The sequence below is a fragment of the Populus nigra genome, chromosome 3, assembly GCF_951802175.1.
Source record: "Populus nigra chromosome 3, ddPopNigr1.1, whole genome shotgun sequence".
In the NCBI taxonomy this organism is placed as follows: domain Eukaryota; kingdom Viridiplantae; phylum Streptophyta; class Magnoliopsida; order Malpighiales; family Salicaceae; genus Populus; species Populus nigra.
The window spans coordinates 5,519,659-5,542,052 of NC_084854.1; the positions used below are offsets into that span (position 1 = coordinate 5,519,659).

The window sequence follows — 22,394 nt, forward strand, 5'->3', positions numbered from 1 at the left end:
AAAAAAGTTAGATGATGCGTCATCTGCTATCAATTTTCAACCATTGAAGAGGTGGTTAGAAAATTGAGATGATTTTGTTTACTAGAAATTTCATTTTTCAGTTTATTTTCACTTTAAAATACCTAAAAAAATCCTTATAATGTCAATAAACCAATAAATTAACTCAAAACACCCATAAATTTGTCAAAATACAAACTCAAACCGAAAATAAAATCCTTTCTCAATCCCGATCTATTTTTTTTTTACAATATACAGGGCAAAAAACCTTCAATGGAACTCCTCTTATAAAATGAAACCCGTCGACAACACAAATGATCTTTTTTGTGATTAGAATGTGGTCAACAAATGATTTTCTTTCTTCTTTGCTATTTTTTGACGAATCTATCTGTGCTCTTCAAGATCAGGGACTAAACAAATAAGAAAAATAAAATTTTAGACCAAAACAAAACTTTCAAAATCTAAGGAATTGTGACAGAAGAAAAGGAAAAATAGGACTAAAAGAACTTTTTGTGTGAAGTTTAGATTGACCATGTGATTTAGACCTGCCTTACAATTAGATGTTTTTCTATAAGAAATCATAAAAAAAATAAAAATTGAGAGGTTGGTGAAGGTCTGGAATGGAAACCGGCGGCGTGTAGAAGATGAGCGATAAAGAGAGTTTGTTTTGAGAGAGAGGGAGGGAAAGTATTGCTGTTTCCATTTGTAATTAATCACAGGAGGGAGAGGTTTCTTTTCTCTCTGTTGTTTATCTTTCGAGTGTCAGCTGATTGTTGATTTTGTGAGTTGTCCGTTCGAAAGGTGTGCTTCCACACCTAGGATTAGGATTGTCTTCTGGTGCAAAGTCTGCTCGTCTATTAATGAACGAAATAACTGGTCAGGATATACCTCAGAAATCATCGCCCCAGCATGGATGGTGAAGAAGCAGTCAGTTTTACTTGGTATCACACCCCAAAAGAAAGGGACCGTGACTCAACACAAGGCTACAAGGGAGGGAGTTCATATCACAATAATAAGTATCCTCCTCTACTCGACCATTATAATCTTGTTCCAAGATCAGGAAACGAGTCTTTGTTATGTCAGATCATATGGTAACTACTATGCCCACCAAAACAGCTGCATTTCATCCGCTAGGGTGTGTCCCCATTTCATTCATACAAACCGAACACCAAATCTGTATTTTACAGGATACTATATGAAAGATGATTACACAAACAGGTTTCAACAAGTCGAACTTGCCAGCTTCTTACATAACGGCTTTTTGTGCTTTTGGACGCTCTGTTGGCACCTTTCTCAATGGTGCTTTTGTCTGTGAGAGAGAATGTTTCCCCAAGCAATTTCTTATTTTCTTATAAATCTAGTCATAAACAAACTAGAAAATTAATTATTACATTTCCAAGTATGAAGCTGTTGGCCACCCTTAATCAAATGGATCAAATCGCGGGTCATGTTCACTTGCCATCACCATCCCAGTGCACAGGCATGTAGGGCACATCACCTAAATTTACATTGGAAAATGTTACATTATAAACTTGGTTTGGTGGGAGAAACGGTGAGCGAGAAAGAAATAAAATCATAATAGATCAAAGTTAACAGCTACTTGCAGTCTTGTCACATTATGTGCTCATGTGAATACACCGAGCAGTGAGCAACATATAATTGTTGCAGTTGTACCCGCTGCTAACATTGGCAACAAATAGAAAGGCAACTGTGCCCAAAATTGAAATTCAATTTGCAATATTTGCGTAGTCACAATCTCTTCCCTTGATCAGCTTGGTATGAGCTAAGCCATAATCACAAGGTGAATGCTAAAGATCTTATGCAAAATATAGCATAAAAGTACTGTCACCAAATCACTACTATATTCAAGAACAAGTGCAGTATTTAAAATTAAAAATGCCACCGTATACTTCATTTATAAGTAGCTCCTACTTTCCACAGAATTCTTTACCTTTCCTGCACCAGAGCAGTTTGGACACCTTTGAGTCGCGGGCACTTGTAATGGACGATCAGAAGCACTAGTTAGTGAAATGGGATCAATGCTCAAGCAAACACCACTAGCAGAACACCGAGCACAGGCCAAGTATCCTGTTCATAGAATCATGAAAAAAAATTCAAAAAGAAAAGCAAGAAATGAAAAGATCTTTTCTTTTTTCCCCTTCTTATTTCAGGGAATGCTTTCAACATTTACGAGTAACAGAATAATTGGCTATTCAATTAAGTTATTGAAATCACTTCAACAAACCAAAAATATATCATTTATTCACCACAACAGATTCATGTCTAGCTCAAGTGGATACAATATTATTCTGTTTGTATCACTATCATAGTTTTCATCTCTTTGATTTACCCCTCATTCAAGTGTTAACAACAATCAGGAAAATAATGTACTATTTAATTCAGCAGAGGGAATCCAAATTCTATTTGACACCAAAATCATATCCTCACAACAACTCGATACATACCAGTTCCATGGCAATATTTACACCTTTTCTTCTCTTGTTGCTCAACATTGTTAACTTCAATTAACATCAAGGATGAAATGACACCCACTGCCCCACCTACAAATGATGCTACAATGGGATCGACCATACTGAATTCAGAAATCAAGAAGTTATGAGCGTGATCCAAAGATTCTTATCAAAACAAACATGTAGCTGGCTGACACTACAGTTTTGTTTGCATCAAGTTTTAAATTTCTAATGGGGAAATGATACCTCAACTGTAACGGTAAATGCATGCTGCGTATGAAATCCTCATATGAGGTGCCCCCAAGACCTAATTTTAGTTCCAACTGCCATGAAACATATCTCAGCACAAACAAGTCATTATGAAGAATTTGTAAGACATCAAAGCAATTCAATATTCAGTATAGAAACTCACAATGTATAGAGAAAAATAAGTAGATGTAAATGACCATCCACATATGAGACAACCATAGACTTCATTCAGCTAATTAGTTTGGGTGGGTAAGAATAAAGGAGGAGAAGACAATTTTCCAGTCCAAACCATGCATTCTAGCCAATTAGCATTATTTTTTGGTCAAATACACCTGTTATCATTCTCTCCAAATTCTTGTAACCCTCAAACTTTGTATTGCTTATTTACCTTGCACATCGGGCAGACAACACCCTAGCCATACAACTATATGTTAATGTCAGCTTCTAATTTTTATCCTAGCTAATCAAACATTTGTCACAAGCCTATACTTATAGTGCCATCTTGTAGAGATTTTAAGGTTGTTCTTCAGTATACTAAAAGACTGCATCATGCATCAGCTCCTTAGATTTTATTTTTGCCTTTAAACCAACTATCTAAAGTTAATAGATGCTCACATCAGGACTTAATCAAACACTTAAATGACTTGCTGCAACCACATCTTGTTCCCATCTCAGCGCTCACATCCATACGCACCAGAACCACCTTTAAGCTATTCTAACTATGCAGTAATATAGATCATCGTGAAAAAGAAAGCCGCTTTTCAATGTTTGCCTGGGCCACATACATATGAAAAAAAAATATGTCTTAAAGGTGTAAATTGGAATAAAAAGGCTCCATGTATAAGGTATCCACGGCGCAAAACTTTATCAGAACCAATAAATATCAAGCAATTGTTTACAGCAACTATTCGTGTTTTCAAGAGAAAGAACTTACAGTTGGAGCAATAAGGCCACCAAATAAAATAATTCCCGATATAAAAGAGAAGCTTGTCAGGTAAAGCTGCCTCAATGTCTTCGGTGTCTACTTCAAAACAAAAATCCCAGTGGTTAGACAAAATCACAAATTCAATTATTTACTAAACATTGTAGTAAGAATGCGAATCAATTAAAATACAACCACGGTGTTGTTCTCTTCTCTAGGGAAATTATTACGAGATACAATACTTTTCCGGTGCGTGCATCTATCGGGGTTGCTAGTATTAGTATATGTTTCATTTATCAAGTGCGTGTCCAAAGCTAAAGGACAGGGTTTGTTTGAAACTGACCACATGGGGAAGAAAAGGAATTGATGACGGCATATCAGGCATCTCATCTGCATCTTCCTCGCTACTCTCATCGACCACTTTCAGGTTCTTTATTCGCTGTTGCACCCTTAATCTCCTTACCTAATCAGATTTACACCACAAAAATAACTACAGTACACAAAAATAAACCAAACCCAGAAGACAAAGTAATTCAATTCAGAACAAAATAAATAAATCAGAATTTAAAATGAAAAACTTCATAACAAAAGAAGAATCAAAGAAAAGAAAAACCTCTTCCATGAGTAGAAAAATCTTATTACGCCTACTCCTTATGTTGTCCTGAATTTCTTGCATCTGCATTTGAACAAAATCCTGAACTGTCTCTGGTCCTTCTATAATGCAAAAATTGCTGCAAGAAACAAGAAAATGACATGAGCAAACAATTTAGCAAAAACCCTTAATTCGTTCTCTTCTTTTCTTTTAATCAAAAGATTACTGTGAAAAAACAACCAATAACAGGCGTTTAGAATATGATAAAAGGAGAAATGAAATCAACCTGGAATAGTTATCATTGGAAGGAAGAGAATCGGAGGAGTTAGTAGGAGGAGAAGAGCGGAGAAGTCGAGAAGGAGAGTTGTCGTGTTTGGGTGATAAGAAGCTGAGTCTTGGATTTCCATGTGAGGGGGAGAAGGTTTTTGAGGAATAAAGATTTGGAGAAAGAAAACGATGATGATAAGAGCAAAGAGAAAAGGTAGCCATTGTAGTGTTATCCTTGGATTAGCTCATTACAAAGATGGATTTTGGCAATTTGATAGTCCTCCTTTGTTCTTTTTTCTATATTTGTTTCTTGCAAACGTCGGGGAGAAATTGAGTGGGTTTGGTGGCGGTGGAATCTAGCAAGTAGAAGAAATCCAGCATCTACAACAAAATGAGACAAGACACAACTAACGTTAAGGACTCAAGTGAACTTGTAAATTTCTTAGAAAACTTCAAATTAATCTATAATGCATTACCCAGTCATCAATTAACTCCCAAAACAAAAACTTTTATCAATTAGGTCCGAATTGTGTGCTTCCCAGTAGACGTGTTCAAGAATATAGTTTGGTCAGGCTTTAGCTCATATATCAAACTTAACTTTCTATATTTTATAAATTATAAATCTAATATATTTAATTTTTTAGACCTGAACGGGTTGTTATATTATTAATTTTTATGATTTTATATTTATAAACGGACCCACAACATGAATTGTAGGTGCCACCCTTGTTATTAGATCTAGTTTTTATATCTTACACTACTATTAAATTCTAATTATCTCATCTCTTCTAACAATGTTATATTTTACACCACAATTAAATTATAGTTATCTCCTTCTTTTAACAAAGTCGAAATATTTCTAAATAAAATAAAAATAAATATTCAATCCACAAACTATTACATATTAAAACAAAAAAAATATAAAGTATAGGAATCGGGTCGAGTTGATCGTATTCCAAAACTCCCGACTCGCCTTCCAACCCTAGTATCTATTTATTAAGTTTTTTGATCCACAATCATTTGTAATATTTATATTATCAGATTATGACAAGTTGGATCAGATCAGATAAAACAAATATTATAAATTAGTTAGTATTTTTAAACACCACTATTTTCAAAGGTTTCTTAATTGGAATTGGATGGCATGGAGTGAAAATGATTTGGGAAGAAGGTGAATAAGAAAAGCCATTTGTCATTATTTTGGAACATGGAAATGGAATTCAAGTAACCTCAATTGGTTTGGAAATTCAAACACAATTCTTAATCCATGAAAGATTCTAGACCGCTTGTATAAAATTCAATTAATTGATGCTTATATTTAAGATGGAAATAACTATATAGTAAGGGGATTAAAAGTATCTCAAGATTGGGAATTCAATGAAGTCATCCTTTTGTATAGAATATCACATTTGACAGAAAAGAGTTCTATTTCACCACCAAATAATTCCAATGCTTATTGTTATTAGCTAATACTCCATTGTTTTCCTCTTACAACTTCAAAATCACGTTAACATCACCAGAACAACACATGTAATAACAAGAAGAAGAAAATAATAGCCAACGCGAAAAACCAGCAACCGAAGTCCCCATATTCTCTGTAAGGATCATCACCCCAGTCCAAAGCCTCTTTGCTGTCCTTCTTTCTTGGAGTCAACCCATTTCCTTCTTGTTCGGCTAATCTGATATGAGATATTATGTGAGGAAAAACTTTCTCATGAGACTTCTCTCCAATCAATAAATCTGAATGCCCAAAACCGTCCACCACCGCCCTTTCATGTCTAAAACCAGGTTGGTGCAACTTCATGTACTTGTTAGCAAGATAAGAAGTCTCTGGGGTCACAAGGAGACTCCGCCCTCCAGAAATATACAGCGTTGAGATTGCCATTCTCTCTGGATGGATCAAGAATGAGTTGTTACCATTACTGTCTACAATATATCCAGAGTTGCAGATTCTTCTCAGGTGAGGAAATGCTGACATGGGAAGCTTTGTTGCGCTTTCTGTATTCAACCAGTGGTGCAGGGCGGGGCTTACATTTTCATGCCAGAATGCATTTCCAAATATTCCAGAGAGGACCTCACACTCCTTGCACGTGCATCTCTCATATCGTGGTAAACACCGAGCTATGAATTTCAAAAGCCTGTGTCCAGAACTTCCCTTTGATTTTTCCAGAAGAGGTAGGATTTTATTCTTGCCTAGTATAGCCATTGATATCTGCAGATTGAGTTCGGTTATAAAAGAGTCTGAAAATCAAGAAGAAAAGACTAGCATGAACTCTTCTGAACCTTTTAGAAATTGTTTAGATCCCTAATGGGTCAATTCAAGGTGTGGTTATTAGCATTGATGGTTCGTAAAGATGATTTTTAAATGAAGAAATTTACAAAATACCAAGAATATAATTTTTTGACAAATTGTGTTTAGGAAAAGACACTTTCCTTGTTGGAGTTGGACCTGAAGAATTTATTTATTTTAATGAAAAAAGGACTTTATTACTACTATAGATAGAATGTGTAGTGGCTAATTGATGTTTGCTTCCAATATTAATGATATGTGGTCACAACTAAAAGAATTAGTGCTGTAGCCAAAATCTTTAGCTAAATTAATATGGTATTTTCTTATGAGTAATTTCTTAGATGTGATCTGATATTGGGTAATGGCTGTAATTTCTTATATTTGATAGTAAAATCTTGTGGAACAGGATTTACCAACAACGTTAAATTTTCATATGCATATTTTTTTTTTTATTAATGTTTTTGCTTTGGTTTTCCTGGGTTTTGCACAATAAACTTAAGACTAGCGTAGTAAAGATCAAGCATCTTAATTTGTTCAAATGGATATTCTAATGTTAGTTATTCATTTACTCACACTGTGAATAGTGAATTTCAACCAATACTATGTACAATTATATTAACATCTTGCAGCTAAAATGAAAGAAATCCCATAAGTATAAGCGAGCAGAGTTGAAGAGCTTACTGGGACCAGGGGAAGCCACATTTTGATTGTGGCCAATGCCGTAAGCCTGAAGAACATTGAAGAATTGGTACAAGAAAGAGAAGCTATATGGGTCGCAGAGACATGCCCTCCCATGAGAGCTATATGAATGGCCAAGCCTCCACCACAGTGTGCCACTACATGAATCTTTGTGCTGGGCCCGTGAACTTCAAGGATCTTACCAAATGCTGCAAACATAAAGGTCAGCAAATGCTCAATGCTGAACGTAATGAACAAGTAAGGATCAACATTCTTGTAATGTTCATTTGCATTTCCATACCAGCAGGGATGTCATATTTTCCAATATCTTCAATAGTAGCGTTGTTTGCAGGATTCAGAGGGTGCAATCTAGTCTGCAATAGCCAAACATCATGCCCTTCTTCCAACAAAGTTCGGACTAAATCATGTGGTTCTGTTGGTAGCCAGTAACTCTCCATAGTATAACCATTGAGAAGGAGGATAGGATTTAGTACTTTTTCTCTGCTAAGCAACAAGGGATTTCTAGCATTTTTCCAGTGCCTGCTTCTAATGATATATCCATCCGCTGCATGATATTGAAGCCAGCATCATTATATATGGAGAAATTCAAGCTCAGAAAATGATGTGTCCCATGCAGTTGTTTTTATGAGGAGTTAATAAATCATGAAAAGGCAACATAGTTCAAAGTGTTGACAGTTTAATCTTAATTGACACCGCCGTGATCCTATTTTGCTTCTTTAATTTTAAGACTTGTGATTTCTGAATACCTGTTCTTATATCATCGATAGTGCTGCTTGGATAACTCTTATCGCATGGAATCTGTTACGATGAAGTTCTTGCGAGACACTCGTGGTATTTGTAAGATGTAAGTCCTTATGAGTGTCTGTATAAGAAGATGTATGAATCTTCCTCTCCCGTTTCCTTTAAGGCTTATAAAACACTTCAGAAGCTCTGTGAAGGAAACTCTAAGCTCTCCTTTCAAATTCAGCATGGTGCCTGTCGAGCCACTCTGAGCAACTTTATTAAATGTAACATACAGTGTTGTTGTCTCCCTCCAAGCGTACAATGCGAAGTGGTAAGGATTCATTATCTTCTTTCCCTCAAGTATATATCTGCATTAAACTCACATAATAAAAAAAAAGGAAAATGGAAAAGAAATGGCATTCTTTTGGGTACGAGTAAAGAAATTCTAACTTCATCACACCTGGAACCAGAAGCAGCTGCAAGGAGAAGTCGATAGTGCATATACTGCGTATAAGGAGTTCTGCCATCGACCACACACAAATCCATTTCCCCATCTATGACATGTAATTTGTCCTTTTCAATGGCACTGAACACTACATACCCACCAGCCTTTCCCCTCAGAAGAGGGTGAGGTTCTCCTATAAACCAGTTCCGTTTATCAAAGCTCTTAAGATTCTGTGACTGCATTTTCATTTTTAGATGAACTGTGCATGGCATGCCCCCCACATAGCCTCTCATTGTTTCTTTAATCAGAACAGTTGATTCATTGTCATTCTCTAAATTTTTACCCGTGACAGAAAATTGATTCTGACCAACAGCTGCAACACTAGCACTAATGTTGTTTTTGTACTCGAGAATGTCCTGCACAAGGTACCTGCTTGCATGTTCAGCGGCTGTTGCAATAGTAAGAGATGGATTTATGCCAACGGAACATGGGATTAGAGAAGCATCGCAAACGTAGAGGCCTGCATGTACAGTAGCAGGAGTTTTTGGGTCAAAAACCTGACCTTTATGGTTGCATACCCCACCTGAAGCATCTGATGATGCATTACAACCACCTAAAAGATGAACTGCTGTGCTTCTGTACCTAGACATGAAAAGGATTCCCCCGAGTTTTTTGGTCAGCTTTTGAAAAGCTATGATTTTTCGTGGAAGTAAGGGATCCTGGGGTGGATGAAAGCAGATTTTGTCCGTGTCTTTTTCTAACATGATTTTCCCATCACTTTCATCATATCCCATTGCATTGAGAATGATAGATTGGCTTAAGCCAAGACCTATAAAATGTTTCAGCCTATGGACAATCCCCTGAAAGAATCGGTAACCGGTTGGCCAGTTATAAGTTGTAATCCCTTCGAACAAAAGATACGGATAAGCTCTTGGAAGTATAGCGCTCTGCAGTGGAAACGAAAATGGAAGTGTTGGAGACTCGTATGGAAGGACATCAGCGACTCAGATGTTTATTTTTGTTTTCATTCAGTTATTTTAAGATTATACGTCTGTGTGCTTAAACATAAGGGCAGTCATTTAATTTCATCTCAGCCATACCAATCACCTTGAGTACATCAGCATCCAAAGTCAATTCAAAAGGAGCTCTTAATATCAAGGCAAATGAACATTATTTTCAAGTTGATTTTAACCATCCTGTGACTAGCATAAGACACTAATGGATACTTCAAACTTTAAACCAATTCAAGTGTTTGCGCGTAGAGAAAAGTTTTAAACCTGGATTGTAAAACCCAATGAAGAAGTGTGAGATGAAGAGATAGATGGCCCTGGCCTATCTTGGAAAGGTATCTCTGATAATTGCTTTCTGTTTAATCCATAACCATTCAGGGGTGCAGGGCTTCCAGCAACATAAGCGAGATTATTGCCATTACAACTGAATCCAGATCCGAGAGTATCCGAAAGCCTCAATCCTCTCATCTGTGACCGGAAAAGTATCTCAGTTGTGCCCAAAACTCCAGCTGGGGAAACAAGTTTTGAAATTGTTAAGAATAACAACTAAAATTTATTGACTAAATCCAGAACTCTTATTGACATTTTCCTACCTGACAGAATTACCCAATCGGATGTTATGTAGTCAATCTCATTTATGTAAACACGCCATCTTCTTTTTCTGCTAATTCCGCCTGGTTGGCAAATTCCATGGGGATTCTTGATCACATACTGAACTTGACATTTTGTCCTTATAGTGCATCCTGCCTGCAAAGAATAAATTCTGATGAACCACAGGATTTCCTTACACACCATATTGTTCTCAAAACTTGAAAATGTTATGGTGGTCTCAAGTTTTGAATCACATCTGCGCAATATTCAAGACAAAAAAAAAACCTTAATGTCTAAATAATATTAGAAATAGTAGAAAACTTGCCTGTATTGCTGAGATAAGATAGTTTTTATCGGTAGAATTTTTGGCGTTGTAAGGACACCCAGCAAGACAATTTCCACAGGCAAAGCAGCTATTAATCTGCTCAAGCCTTGGTGGATTAGAAGGAGGTTCTTCAACATCAAAATTCACACTTAGCTTTACAGAACTCTCAATATTTGCTTCAAACTCTGCTCCAGCTATTTCTCCCATGACTTTGGCTATAGGAAATTTGACTGAACTGCTTTGAATTCTCAGCATTGCTGCAGCAGAAGACTCACAAATATCCCAATCTCTTTCCCATTCCTTTGGCCATTTTAGATTCCTTCTAGCACGAATTGGTGTTGGCAGCATCACTCCAGCATTGACTAGGGAACCTCCACCAAGTCCACAAGCCACTGCTGCTAAAGAATCATTCTGTTCATATAACTAGAACTTTGTAAAGTCAGTGATTGACTGAACTCAAAGAGAGATGGTAAAAAAAATGCTTTAATGGAGCTTAAGAGTCCATGAGTTTAGAATACTCTTTCACTTCCTAATGGCTTGAAGGTGTTTTTTGTGCAGACATACGAAAAATATGTCGAATTACATTGTTGTGTCATGTCCTTGGCACTTGTGTCAAATGTTTTTATAATATTTTAGGTCATTGTCATAAGTTCTTTTAACTATTAATATATCGTATGGCTTCAACTAAGAGACCAAACATAGATCTAGTTACTTTATTTTCGTTTTAAACAAATAAAATGCAGACAAAACAGTACAGGTGACCCTGAAAGAGAGAAGGACAAGAGAATGACCTGAAATAAAGCATCCTCTGGTCCAAATCTGACGCCTAAGTTCTGGTTCTGATACCTCACAGCTGAAATAATCTTCCAGATGTCAGTTGGGAAATCCTCTGCTTTCCATCTCCGACCTTTCTCTAGCAGACAAACCTTTATTCCCGCCATTGACATTCGACAAGCAGCAACAGAACCACCATATCCAGACCCCACAACAATAGCATCATAATCATCTCCTCTGTCTTCAGGCCTTAGTTCTATCTCTGCTTGTTTCTCCATTTTTTTTTATCCCAGAACAAGCGATCAAGGAGTAAATGGCAATATATATCTTACTGACCAGAGAAGAAAACAAGTGCGAAGAACAATGGGAGAATTTCAGTTTTAGATTCAGGTAAATTTATATATACCGCCACCATTAAGTGATATATAATTTAATTCTCGAACGAAGGTTTTGACTTGATGCATGAGTTGGCGTGAACGAGTTAGCATAAAGATTACAGCTGAAAATTCAAAGAAGAAAGCATTCTAGACAGGCTGCTTTGGATATTCAAAGCACGTAGCTGCTAGATATAGACAAACAAGGCAGTGATGTAAGCGTATCGAAGAGTCTGATATTTCTGAAGTTTGGATTGATAGCTTTTTAAAATATTTTTTTATTTATAAATAAATTAAAATAATATATTTATTATTTTTTAAATTTATTTTTAATATAATACATTAAAACACAATCTAAAATATATACAAAAAATTAATTTGAAACTATTTTTTTTTAAATGTAGTTGGACCACAATATTAAATACCATCTTAATCTTTAATCATGTACAAATTTTAATTAATTTTTTTTATTTTATAAAATAGTAAGATTGAGTTAAGTCAAATAAAAAAATTTTCATGTCAAACCAATATTTTAATATAAAAATATTATAATTTTTTGACGAAATTACAATATCATATTTAAATTTTATTATATAATTTTACAGGCTCAGTTTTATACGGCATCAGTTGATTGTAAATAATTGAGTTTAGAAGTATTCTCAAATTAGTATCCAATGAATGATTGAGCAAATTTTATTGTTTTTCTAAAAAAAATTTGTTTTCAATTTAATTTAAGAATTTATGTTGTATTTTATTTTTTCTTTTTTTATTTAGGGCTTTAATTCTCCTATTTTATAAAAATCGAATTTGGCCTATTTAAATAGCTATGAACATTTTAGAAAAGCAAACCATATTAAGAAAAATATTTAGTAATAAAACACGAATTAAGAAATTTAAACACGATCCTACAATTTAATTTGAAATTATCATTGTTTTCGTAAAGGGCATTAGACGCATCGAAGTTTCTCTGCGTGTCAATTTTGTAATTTAAACAAATCCGCAAGTAATGAGATGATAAATATTATATATATATATATATATATATATATATATATATAAAACTTAAAATTAGTCTTATATTGTATTACACAGTCACTGCCAAAATGAAAACTTTATCAATTCATTTCGAAAATTGTTTGTTTCGAAGATTTTTTTTTTGCCGCGGATCACATAAATATTTTTTCGACATTAAAAATACTAGGGTAAAAAAATTCAAAATATTAATTTAATTAATAATTAAATAATATATAAAAAATACAACAACTATATAATTTTACGAGTTAAAATTTATTTACAACGTGAAATCATGTAAAAATAATAAAATAAAATAAAATCGGTATGAAATCATGTAAATTCAGTAAAATTAGGTGAAATCATGATTTAACTACAGATTTTATAATTTTACAATAATTCTAAAATTTCAATTTTTATTTTCCTCATTCCATAACATTGTGTTTCCTAACTGACGTATAAGCTTTACAAGCTCTTGTATCCATGGATTCATTCTTCAATCAATAATACAAGGATAAATAAAGTATAATCTTGCTTAAACCTTTTATAACATATAAAAAAATTATCTATTATTATACAAGACTTTGAAAACTCTTATTATATAAGAATATTTTTACGGACAAGAGTGATAAATTATACTCTAAAATCTGATCCACCACATGTTTATGCCAAAATATCATAGTCTTTTAAATAAGTTTACAATATTATAATTTTTTTATAGAAAATTCCACAACTTGTCTAATATATGATCTAACAAGGAATCAAACTTCAAGATTATAAAAAAAAAAATCCTACTTTGAATTGTTTGATTCATTCATTTTAGTTCATTAAAAACCTATAATTTTTTTATTGATTCACTTATTAAGACTTATGGTGTGTAACAAATAATATTTGAAACTTATAAAAATATAATAATATCTAAAAGTAATGTATTGTTGTTCATCAAGATAAATTACATCAAATAAACTAAAATTATTACTATAGATAATAATGTATTTGAAGGAAATATTGGAATTAATGTTAGCCAACCAGGAAGCATGGGTGTGAAAACATAGATGTTTTCAATATTTTTTGCATGGGTATGCTGATTTCAATATTTTTTTCTGGGACGTAAGTACTTTCAACTTTTTCTCCTAGATCTTGCACGGATTTCTTATTGTTTGCGTGGACAATGCATTGAAAAATATTTATTCACGATTTGACGTTATTTTTTTTTTGTGTGTGTATTTTTTACAACCATGCTCATACCTCACAGCTTACATAATCTCCCAGCTGTCAGTTGGGAAATCCTGAGCTTTCCATCTCCGGCTTTTCTCTAGCAGACGAACCTTAACTCCCACAATTGACATTCGACAAGCAGCAACAGAACCACTATATCCAGACCCCACAACAATAGCATCATATGCATCACCTCTCCAGGCCTTCGTTCTATCCCTGCCTGTTCCTCCATTTTCTTTTTTCTTTTTTTATTTTAATCCCAGAATAAGCAATCCAGGAGTAAATAGTTACATAAACCTTACTGAACAGAGAAGAAAACAAGTAAGAAGAACAGTGGGAGAATTTCAGTTTCAGATTCAGGTAAATTTATAGTTGAATACACCGCCGCCATGAAGTGACATATAACTTCATCATTCCTAAAGGAAGGTTTTAACGGCCTGACAGAATCATGTATAGAGACAAATTAGACAGATTTAGCGGGTGCGGTGGAATCTAGTCCCAGCACCTACGACGAAGAGAGACAAGACAAAACATAACTAACTTTAAGTGCTCAAGTCAACTTGTAATTGTTTTACACAATGAGTCGCAAAACAAAAACTGCTATCCATTCGGCTGGAAAATTGTGTGCTTCGAAGACTTCTCAGTTGGTATGGCATGGCATGAAAATGATTAGGGAAGAAGGTGAGTTAAAAAAAATATATGTATTTGTCATTGTTTGGAAGATGGAATACAAGTAACCTGAATTGGTTTTAAAATACAAACACAATTCGCAATCTATGAAAGATTTATGGATGCTGTAAAATTCAATTAGTTAAGATGAAAATAACTATATCAGCAAGGTGATTAAGAGTATCTCAAGATTTGTGACTAATTTGGAGCCATCCTTTTGATAAGAAAATCACATCTAATTTACATTTTTTATTCTTGATTTATTAGTGTGTGATTTTCATATCGATAACCTCCAAGAAAATACAAGCAAGAAAATACAAGCAGGGTAACATAATAATATATTGTTAGGAAATTGTCATTATTGTGGCAAATACTCCACTTCCACTTTGTACAAGTGGAACAACTCATCACCCACTTTGTACAAAGTGGAAGCATATGTTATGACATAATTGATACCATATTTTATGGCTTTCTTGTCCCATCAATGTTGAAAAATATGCTGGAGGAGTTTACCTTTATTTCCTATAAATAGAGGTATTATTTGGAGAGCATGATGTGAAAGTGTGAGGAGAATAAAAGAGAAAAGAAGAAGAGAGTGGCTGTAATGGCTGCTACCATTGCAGCAATTGTAAGTACAATAGTGAGAGCAATGGGAGTGGAGTAGAGTGAATATGATTCTTTTCCTCTATGTATCTAAGTTGTTCCCTTTTTCTATCTCTAATAATATTGACTTCTTCCATAAATGTAGGCGATTTGCCGAACTACGTTAAATATTGTGTCAGTATGCTAAGCTTCAGATAGACAATATCAGAACATCACCGATCGGAATCCCCAACATATATTGGATAATAAATCTTCTTAAACACTATTACTACCCTAATTAATTTTCCATATTCATCAATATGCTAGATGAATACCCTGATCCAACTGAACCAAATAAATCCAACCCCTTAATTTTATTTTTATTTTTTGGTTGAATCCAAAATACCTTATTGTTATTTAGCTAAAACTCCATTCTTTTCCTCTTACAGAATCAAAATCACGTTAACATTACCAGAACAACACATGTAATAACAAGAAGAAGAAAATAATAGCCAACGCGAAAATCCAACAACCGAAGTCCCCGTATTCTCTGTAAGGATCATCACCCCAGTCCAAAGCCTCTTTGCTGTCCTTCTTTCTTGGAGTCAAACCATTTCCTTCTTGTTCGGCTAATCTGATATGAGATATTATGTGAGGAAAAACTTTCTCATGAGACTTCTCTCCAATCAATAAATCTGAATGCCCAAAACCGTCCACCACCGCCCTTTCATGTCTAAAACCAGGTTGGTGCACCTTCATGTACTTGTTAGCAAGATAAGAAGTTCCTGGGGTCACAAGGAGACTCCGCCCTCCAGAAATATACAGCGTTGAGATTGCCATTCTCTCTGGATGGATCAAGAATGAGTTGTTACCATTACTGTCTACAATATATCCAGAGTTGCATATTCTTCTCAGGTGAGGAAATGCTGACATGGGAAGCTTTGTTGAGCTTTGCTTATTCAACCATTGGTGCATGGCGGGGCTTACATTTTCATGCCAGAATGTATTTCCAAATATTCCAGAGAAGACCTCACACTCCTTGCACGTGCATCTCTCATATCGTGGTAAATACAGAGCTATGTATTTCAAAAGCCTGTGTCCAGAACTTCCCTTCGATTTTCCCAAAAGAGGAAGGATTTTATTCTTGCCTAGTATAGCCATTGATATCTGCAGATTGAGTTTGGTTATAAAAGAGTCTGAACGTCAAGAAGAAAAGACTGGTATGAACTCGTTTAAACCCTAAAGAAATTGTTTAAAGCCCTATTGGATCAATTCAAGGTGCGGTTATTAGCATGACATACTTCCACGTCCTGGGAATCTTCAATTTTATATCCGACTGTTTAGTAACTTACTAAATAGTAAGCATAATCTCCTTTGCCTATCCACTTAAAACAAACAATTGAAGAATAGATTAAAGAAGCAATACCTGTATAAATTTGGTTTTCATAAATGAAATTAAATTTATCAAAGCTAAAAAAAAGAAGTAAGATTCACTAAATGCAGGGGCTTAACTATGAAAGGATATTGTTGAGTTATGGCTTAAATTGATGAACTTGTTAAGGTTAGATTGATAGTTGCACAGTGTGGTATCCTAAACAAGAATAGAATGTGTTGACACATTCTGTCAAAGAAAAAATACTTTCGTTTGATGTGAAGAAGATCTATGTGTCGAGACAACTCATAACCCATTGATGAGTGTTGATCTGTTATTGCTACTCGTGATGAGGAGGATTTGGTTGTGATTTGTTAGCATCTCTTCCAAAGTTTTATGATGATTTGATGGGGATGATGTTGTTAATTGAGAAAAGGATGATTAATATAAATGGACATCACTATTATGCTATTGAAGAGTGAGAAATTTAGAAGCTTGATGGTGAGAATGAAGATAAAACTTGTGTAGAGAACTTTGATCGTGGCGATAAGGAAATGTTACAAAGGAATAATTATTATAGAGGGAAGCCAAGATGAAGTTCAAAACCAATAGTGGATTACAGTAATAAGGAGTGTTTTTACTGTCATAGAAAGAGCCATGTCCAATTTTATAATACGAGGTTGAAGAGTGATCTAGAAGAATTAATGAGGACGGAGAAGAAGAGTTGTGAGGAGCATAGAGAAGTAGCTTCTTGTGAATTAATGAGGATGGAGAAGAAGAGTTTTCATATACATATATTTTTTACAAATGTTTCTGTTTTGGTTTTCCTGGGTTTTGCACAATAAACATAAACTAGAGTAGTAAAGATCAAGCATCTTGATTGGTTCGAATGGATATTCCAATGTTAGTTGTTCCTTCACTCACACTGTAAATAGTGAATTTCAACCAATGCTATGTACAATCATATTAACATCTTGCAGCAAAAATCAAAGAAATCCCATAACTATAAGCGAGCAGAGATGAAGAGCTTACTGGGACCAGGGGAAGACACATTTTGATTGTGGCCAATGCCGTAAGCCTGAAGAACATTGAAGAATTGGTACAAGAAAGAGAAGCTATATGGGTCGCAGAGACATGCCCTCCCATGAGAGCTATATGAATGGCCAAGCCTCCAACACAGTGTGCCACTACATGAATCTTTGTGCTGGGCCCGTGAACTTCAAGGATCTTACCAAATGCTGCAAACATAAAGGTCAGCAAATGCTCAATGCTGAACGTAATGAACAAGTAAGAATCAACATTCGTGTAATGTTCATTTGCATTTTCCATACCAGCAGGGATGTCATATTTTCCAATATCTTCAATAGTAGCGTTGTTTGCAGGATTCAGAGGGTGCAATCTAGTCTGCAATAGCCAAACTTCATGCCCTTCTTCCAACAAAGTTCTGACTAAATCATGTGGTTCTGTTGGTAGCCAGTAACTCTCAGTAGAATAACCATTGAGAAGGAGGATAGGATTTAGTACTTTTTCTCTGCTAAGCAACAATGGATTTCTAGCATTTTTCCAGTGCCTGCTTCTAATGATATATCCATCCGCTGCATGATATTGAAGCCAACATCATTATTTATTTAGATATTCAAGCTCAGAAAATGATGTGTACAAGAGTCCAGTGGCCCGTTCAGTTGTTTTCATGACGAGTTAATAAATCATGAAAAAGCAACATAGTTCAAAGTGTTGACAGTTTAATCTTAATTGACACCCCCGTGATCCTATTTTGCTTCTTTAATTTTAAGACTTGTGATTTCTGAATACCTGTTCTTATATCATCGATAGTGCTGCTTGGATAACTCTTATCGCATGAATCTGTTACGATGAAGTTCTCGCGAGTCCCTCGTGGTATTTGTAAGATGTAAGTCCTTATGAGTGTCTGTATAAGAAGATGTATGAATCTTCCTCTCCCGTTTCCTTTAAGGGTTATAAAGCACTTCAGAAGCTCTGTGAAGGAAACTCTAAGCTCTCCTTTCAAATTCAGCATGGTGTCTGTTGAGCCACTCGGAGCAACTTTATTAAATGTTACATACAGAGTTGTTGTCTCGCTCCAAGCGTACAATGCGAAGTGGCAAGGATTCATTATCTTCTTTCCCTCAAGTATATATCTGCATTAAATTATATTTCATGAGTTCAATATAATTAAAAAAAAGGAAAAGAACTGACATTTTTGGGTTCGAGTAAATAAACAAAATCTAACTTAATCACACCTGGAACCAGAAGCAGCTGCAAGGAGAAGACGATAGCGCATATACTGCGTATAAGGAGTTCTGCAATTCACCACACACAAATCCATTTCCCCATCTATGACATGTAATCTGTCCTTTTCAATGGCTCTGAACACTACATACCCACCAGCCTTTCCTCTCAAAAGAGGGTGAGGTTCTCCTATAAACCAGTTCCATATATCAGAGCTCTTAACATTCTGTGACTGCATTTTCATTTTTAGATGAACTGTGCATGGCATGCCCCCCACATAGCCTCTCATGGTTTCTTTAATCAGAACAGTTGATCCATTGTCATTCTCTAAATTTTTACCCGTGACAGAAAGTTGATTCCGATCAACAGCTGCAACACTAGTACTAATTTTGCTTTTGTACTCGAGAATGTCCTGCACAAGGTACCTGCTTGCATGTTCAGCGGCTGTTGCAATAGTAAGAGATGGATTTATGCCAACGGAACATGGGATTAGAGAAGCATCACAAACGTAGAGGCCTGCATGCACAGTAGCAGGAGTTTTTGGGTCAAAAACCTGACCTTTATGGTTGCATACCCCACCTGAAGAATCTGATGATGCATTGCAACCACCTAAAAGATGAACTGCTGTGCTTCTGTACCTAGACATGAAAAGGATTCCCCCGAGTTTTTTGGTCAGCTTTTGAAAAGCCATGATTTTTCGTGGAAGTAAAGGATCCTGGGGTGGATGAAAGCAGATTTTGTCCGTGTCTTTGTCTAACATGATTTTCCCATTACTTTCATCATATCCCATTGCATTGAGAATGATAGATTGGCTTAAGCCAAGACCTATAAAATGTTTCAGCCTATCGACAATCCCATGAAAGAATTGGTAACCAGTTGGCCAGGTATAAGTTGTAATTCCTTCAAACAACAGATACGGATAAGCTCTTGGAAGTATAGCACTCTGCAGTGAAAATTAAAATGGTAAGTGCTGGAGACTCGTATAGAAGAACATCAGCGACTCAAATGTTTATTTTTGTTTTCATTCAGTTATTTTAAGATTATACGCCTGTGAGGTTAAACATAAGGCAGTCATTTGAGTCCATCTCAGCCATACCAATCACCTTGAGTCAAGGCTACTGCATGGATAGATAACAGTGCTGCATCTTTTTCACACAGACTGCCTTTTCTTAGGATGGACCAGTCAGCATCCAAGGTCATCAAAAGGAGCACTTGAGGTGATTATCAAGGAAAATGGGCATGTTAGACACCATCTCATCAGTGTCAACCTAGATTCCAGTTTGGTTTTAAAGAAGATTGTTTTCAAGTTGATTTTAACCATCTTGTGACTTTAATACATTAATGGACACTTTAAAGTTTAAACCAATTCAAGTGTTTGCGCATAGAGAAAAGTTTTAAACCTGGATTGTAAAACCCAATGAAGAAGTGTGAGATGAAGAGATAGATGGCCCTGGCCTATCTTGGAAAGGTATCTCTGATAATTGCTTTCTGTTTAGTCCATAACCATTCAGGGGTGCAGGGCTTCCAGCAACATAAGCGAGAGTATTGCCATTACAACTGAATCCAGATCCGAGAGTATCCGAAAGCCTCAATCCTCTCATCTGTGACCGGAAAAGTATCTCAGTTGTGCCCAAAACTCCAGCTGGGGAAACAAGTTTTGAAATTGTTAAGAATAACAACTAAAATTTATTGACTAAATCCAGAACTCTTATTGACATTTTCCTACCTGACAGAATTACCCAATCGGATGTTATGTAATCAATCTCATTTATATAAACACGCCATCTTCTTTTTCTGCTAATTCCGCCTGGTTGGCAAATTCCATGGGGATTCTTGATCACATACTGAACTTGACATTTTGTCCTTATACTGCATCCTGCCTGCAAAAAATAAATTCTGATGAACGTATATGCAATGCGCGTTGGACCACAAGATTTACTTACACCATATTGTTTATCATAAAATTATTGTCTAAATAATATTAGAAATAGTGGAAAACATGCCTGTATTGCTGAGATAAGATAGTTTTTATCGGTAGAATTTTTGGCGTTGTAAGGACACCCAGCAAGACAATTTCCACAGGCAAAGCAGCTATTAATCTGCTCAAGCCTTGGTGGATTAGAAGGAGGTTCTTCAACATCAAAATTCACACTTAGCTTTACAGAACTCTCAATATTTGCTTCAAACTCTCCTTCAGCTATTTCTCCCATGACTTTTGCTATAGGAAATTTGATTGAACTGCTTTGAATTCTCAGCATTGCTGCCGCAGAAGATTCACAAATATCCCAATCTCTTTCCCATTCCTTTGGCCATTTTAGATTCCTTCTAGCACGAATTGGTGTTGGCAGCATCACTCCAGCATTGACTAGGGAACCTCCACCAAGTCCACAAGCCACTGCTGCTAAAGAATCATTCTGTTCATATAACTAGAACATTGTAAAGTCAGTGATTGACTGAACTCCAAGAGAGATGGTAAAAAAATGCTTTAATCGAGCTTTAGATTCCATGTGTTTAGAATACTCTTCCATTTCCTAATGGCTTGAAGGCGTTTTTTGTGCAGAAATACGAAAAATATGTCAAATTACATTGTTGTGTCATGTCCTTAGCATTTGTGTCAAATGTTTTTTATAATATTTTAGGTCATTATTATAAGTTCTTGTAACTATTAATATATCGTATGGCTTCCAATGCCAAGAGACCAAACCTAGATCTAGTTACTTATTTTCGTTTTAAGCAAACAAAATGCACACAAAACAGTACAGGTGACCCTAAAAGAGAGAAGGACAAGAGAATGACCTGAAATAAAGCATCCTCTGGTCCAAATCTGAGGCCTAAGTTCTGGTTCTCATACCTCACAGCTGACATAATCTTCCGGCTGTCAGTTGGGAAATCCTCTGCTTTCCATCTCCGGCCTTTCTCTAGCAGACAAACCTTTATTCCCGCCGTTGACATTCGACAAGCAGCAACAGAACCACCATATCCAGACCCCACAACAATAGCATCATAATCATCTCCTCTGTCTTCAGGCCTTAGTTCTATCTCTGCTTGTTTCTCCATTTTTTATTTTATTTTTATCCCCAGAATAAGCAATCCAGGAGTAAATGGCAATATATATCTTACTGGCCAGAGAATAAAACAAGTAGAAGGAAGTTTGGAGAATTTCAGTTTCAGATTCAGGTGAATTTATAGCTGAATATACCGCCTCCATGAAAGTGATACATAATTATTTTCTCAAATAGTTCAAGGAGGGTTTTAACTTTATGCGTGAGCTGGCGTGAAAGAATCATATATTGAGACAAATGCGTGTGCACAAGAAACCTTGATTTATTCTCCGTGATGATACATAGACATTCTTCATTAAAAATTATGAAGAAAACAACTGTTTTCTTCTGTAAATAAAAGACAGTAGTACGAACAAATAATCTAGGTTCCGAGGTTTCCAGCCACTATGTCGTCAATCCAATAGCACAAGCTCGTGCATTTTAATGCAAACAATGAGAACCTGAGACTATTCTTCTACATAATAAATTCTTACCGAATTCATAGTGAATAAACTATACATTACA

At 35.4% G+C, this 22,394-nt stretch overlaps 4 protein-coding genes across 5 annotated transcripts; all 4 read right to left on the bottom strand.

Annotated features, from left to right (window-relative positions):
- Positions 1–1,118: 1,118 nt before the first annotated feature.
- On the bottom strand, positions 1,119–4,898 carry LOC133690049 (protein ORANGE-LIKE, chloroplastic). The gene is made up of 8 exons (XM_062110196.1): positions 4,518–4,898; positions 4,253–4,370; positions 3,983–4,102; positions 3,652–3,738; positions 2,715–2,791; positions 2,463–2,590; positions 1,949–2,085; positions 1,119–1,495 (listed from the first exon to the last, which is right to left on the bottom strand). Exons 1-8 carry the CDS (start codon positions 4,718–4,720, stop codon positions 1,418–1,420), a joined length of 948 nt encoding a protein of 315 aa, XP_061966180.1. The 5' UTR covers positions 4,721–4,898; the 3' UTR covers positions 1,119–1,417.
- A 1,098-nt stretch (positions 4,899–5,996) lies between these two features.
- LOC133687885 (uncharacterized) lies at positions 5,997–8,546 on the bottom strand. Its single transcript, XM_062107223.1, has 4 exons — positions 8,234–8,546; positions 7,768–8,031; positions 7,470–7,675; positions 5,997–6,710 (listed from the first exon to the last, which is right to left on the bottom strand). The coding sequence occupies exons 2-4, from the start codon at positions 7,922–7,924 to the stop codon at positions 6,012–6,014; spliced, it is 1,062 nt and encodes a 353-aa protein (XP_061963207.1). The 5' UTR covers positions 7,925–8,031; positions 8,234–8,546; the 3' UTR covers positions 5,997–6,011.
- Positions 8,272–11,657, bottom strand: LOC133688420 (long-chain-alcohol oxidase FAO1-like). Its single transcript, XM_062107899.1, has 6 exons — positions 11,373–11,657; positions 10,578–11,004; positions 10,259–10,408; positions 9,933–10,174; positions 8,671–9,602; positions 8,272–8,578 (listed from the first exon to the last, which is right to left on the bottom strand). The coding sequence occupies exons 1-6, from the start codon at positions 11,631–11,633 to the stop codon at positions 8,272–8,274; spliced, it is 2,319 nt and encodes a 772-aa protein (XP_061963883.1). The 5' UTR covers positions 11,634–11,657.
- Positions 11,658–15,555: 3,898 nt separating this feature from the next.
- On the bottom strand, positions 15,556–21,988 carry LOC133690100 (uncharacterized). 2 transcript variants are annotated; one of them, XM_062110282.1, is made up of 9 exons: positions 21,625–21,988; positions 20,828–21,254; positions 20,555–20,704; positions 20,229–20,470; positions 18,840–19,771; positions 18,394–18,737; positions 17,913–18,176; positions 17,614–17,819; positions 15,556–16,376 (listed from the first exon to the last, which is right to left on the bottom strand). In XM_062110282.1, exons 4-9 carry the CDS (start codon positions 20,427–20,429, stop codon positions 15,678–15,680), a joined length of 2,646 nt encoding a protein of 881 aa, XP_061966266.1. In that variant the 5' UTR covers positions 20,430–20,470; positions 20,555–20,704; positions 20,828–21,254; positions 21,625–21,988; the 3' UTR covers positions 15,556–15,677. The 2 variants fall into 2 exon arrangements, with proteins under 2 accessions (XP_061966266.1, XP_061966267.1); XM_062110283.1 differs by having other exon boundaries at positions 20,229–20,429; positions 20,555–21,254.
- Between the last annotated feature and the right edge of the window lie 406 nt (positions 21,989–22,394).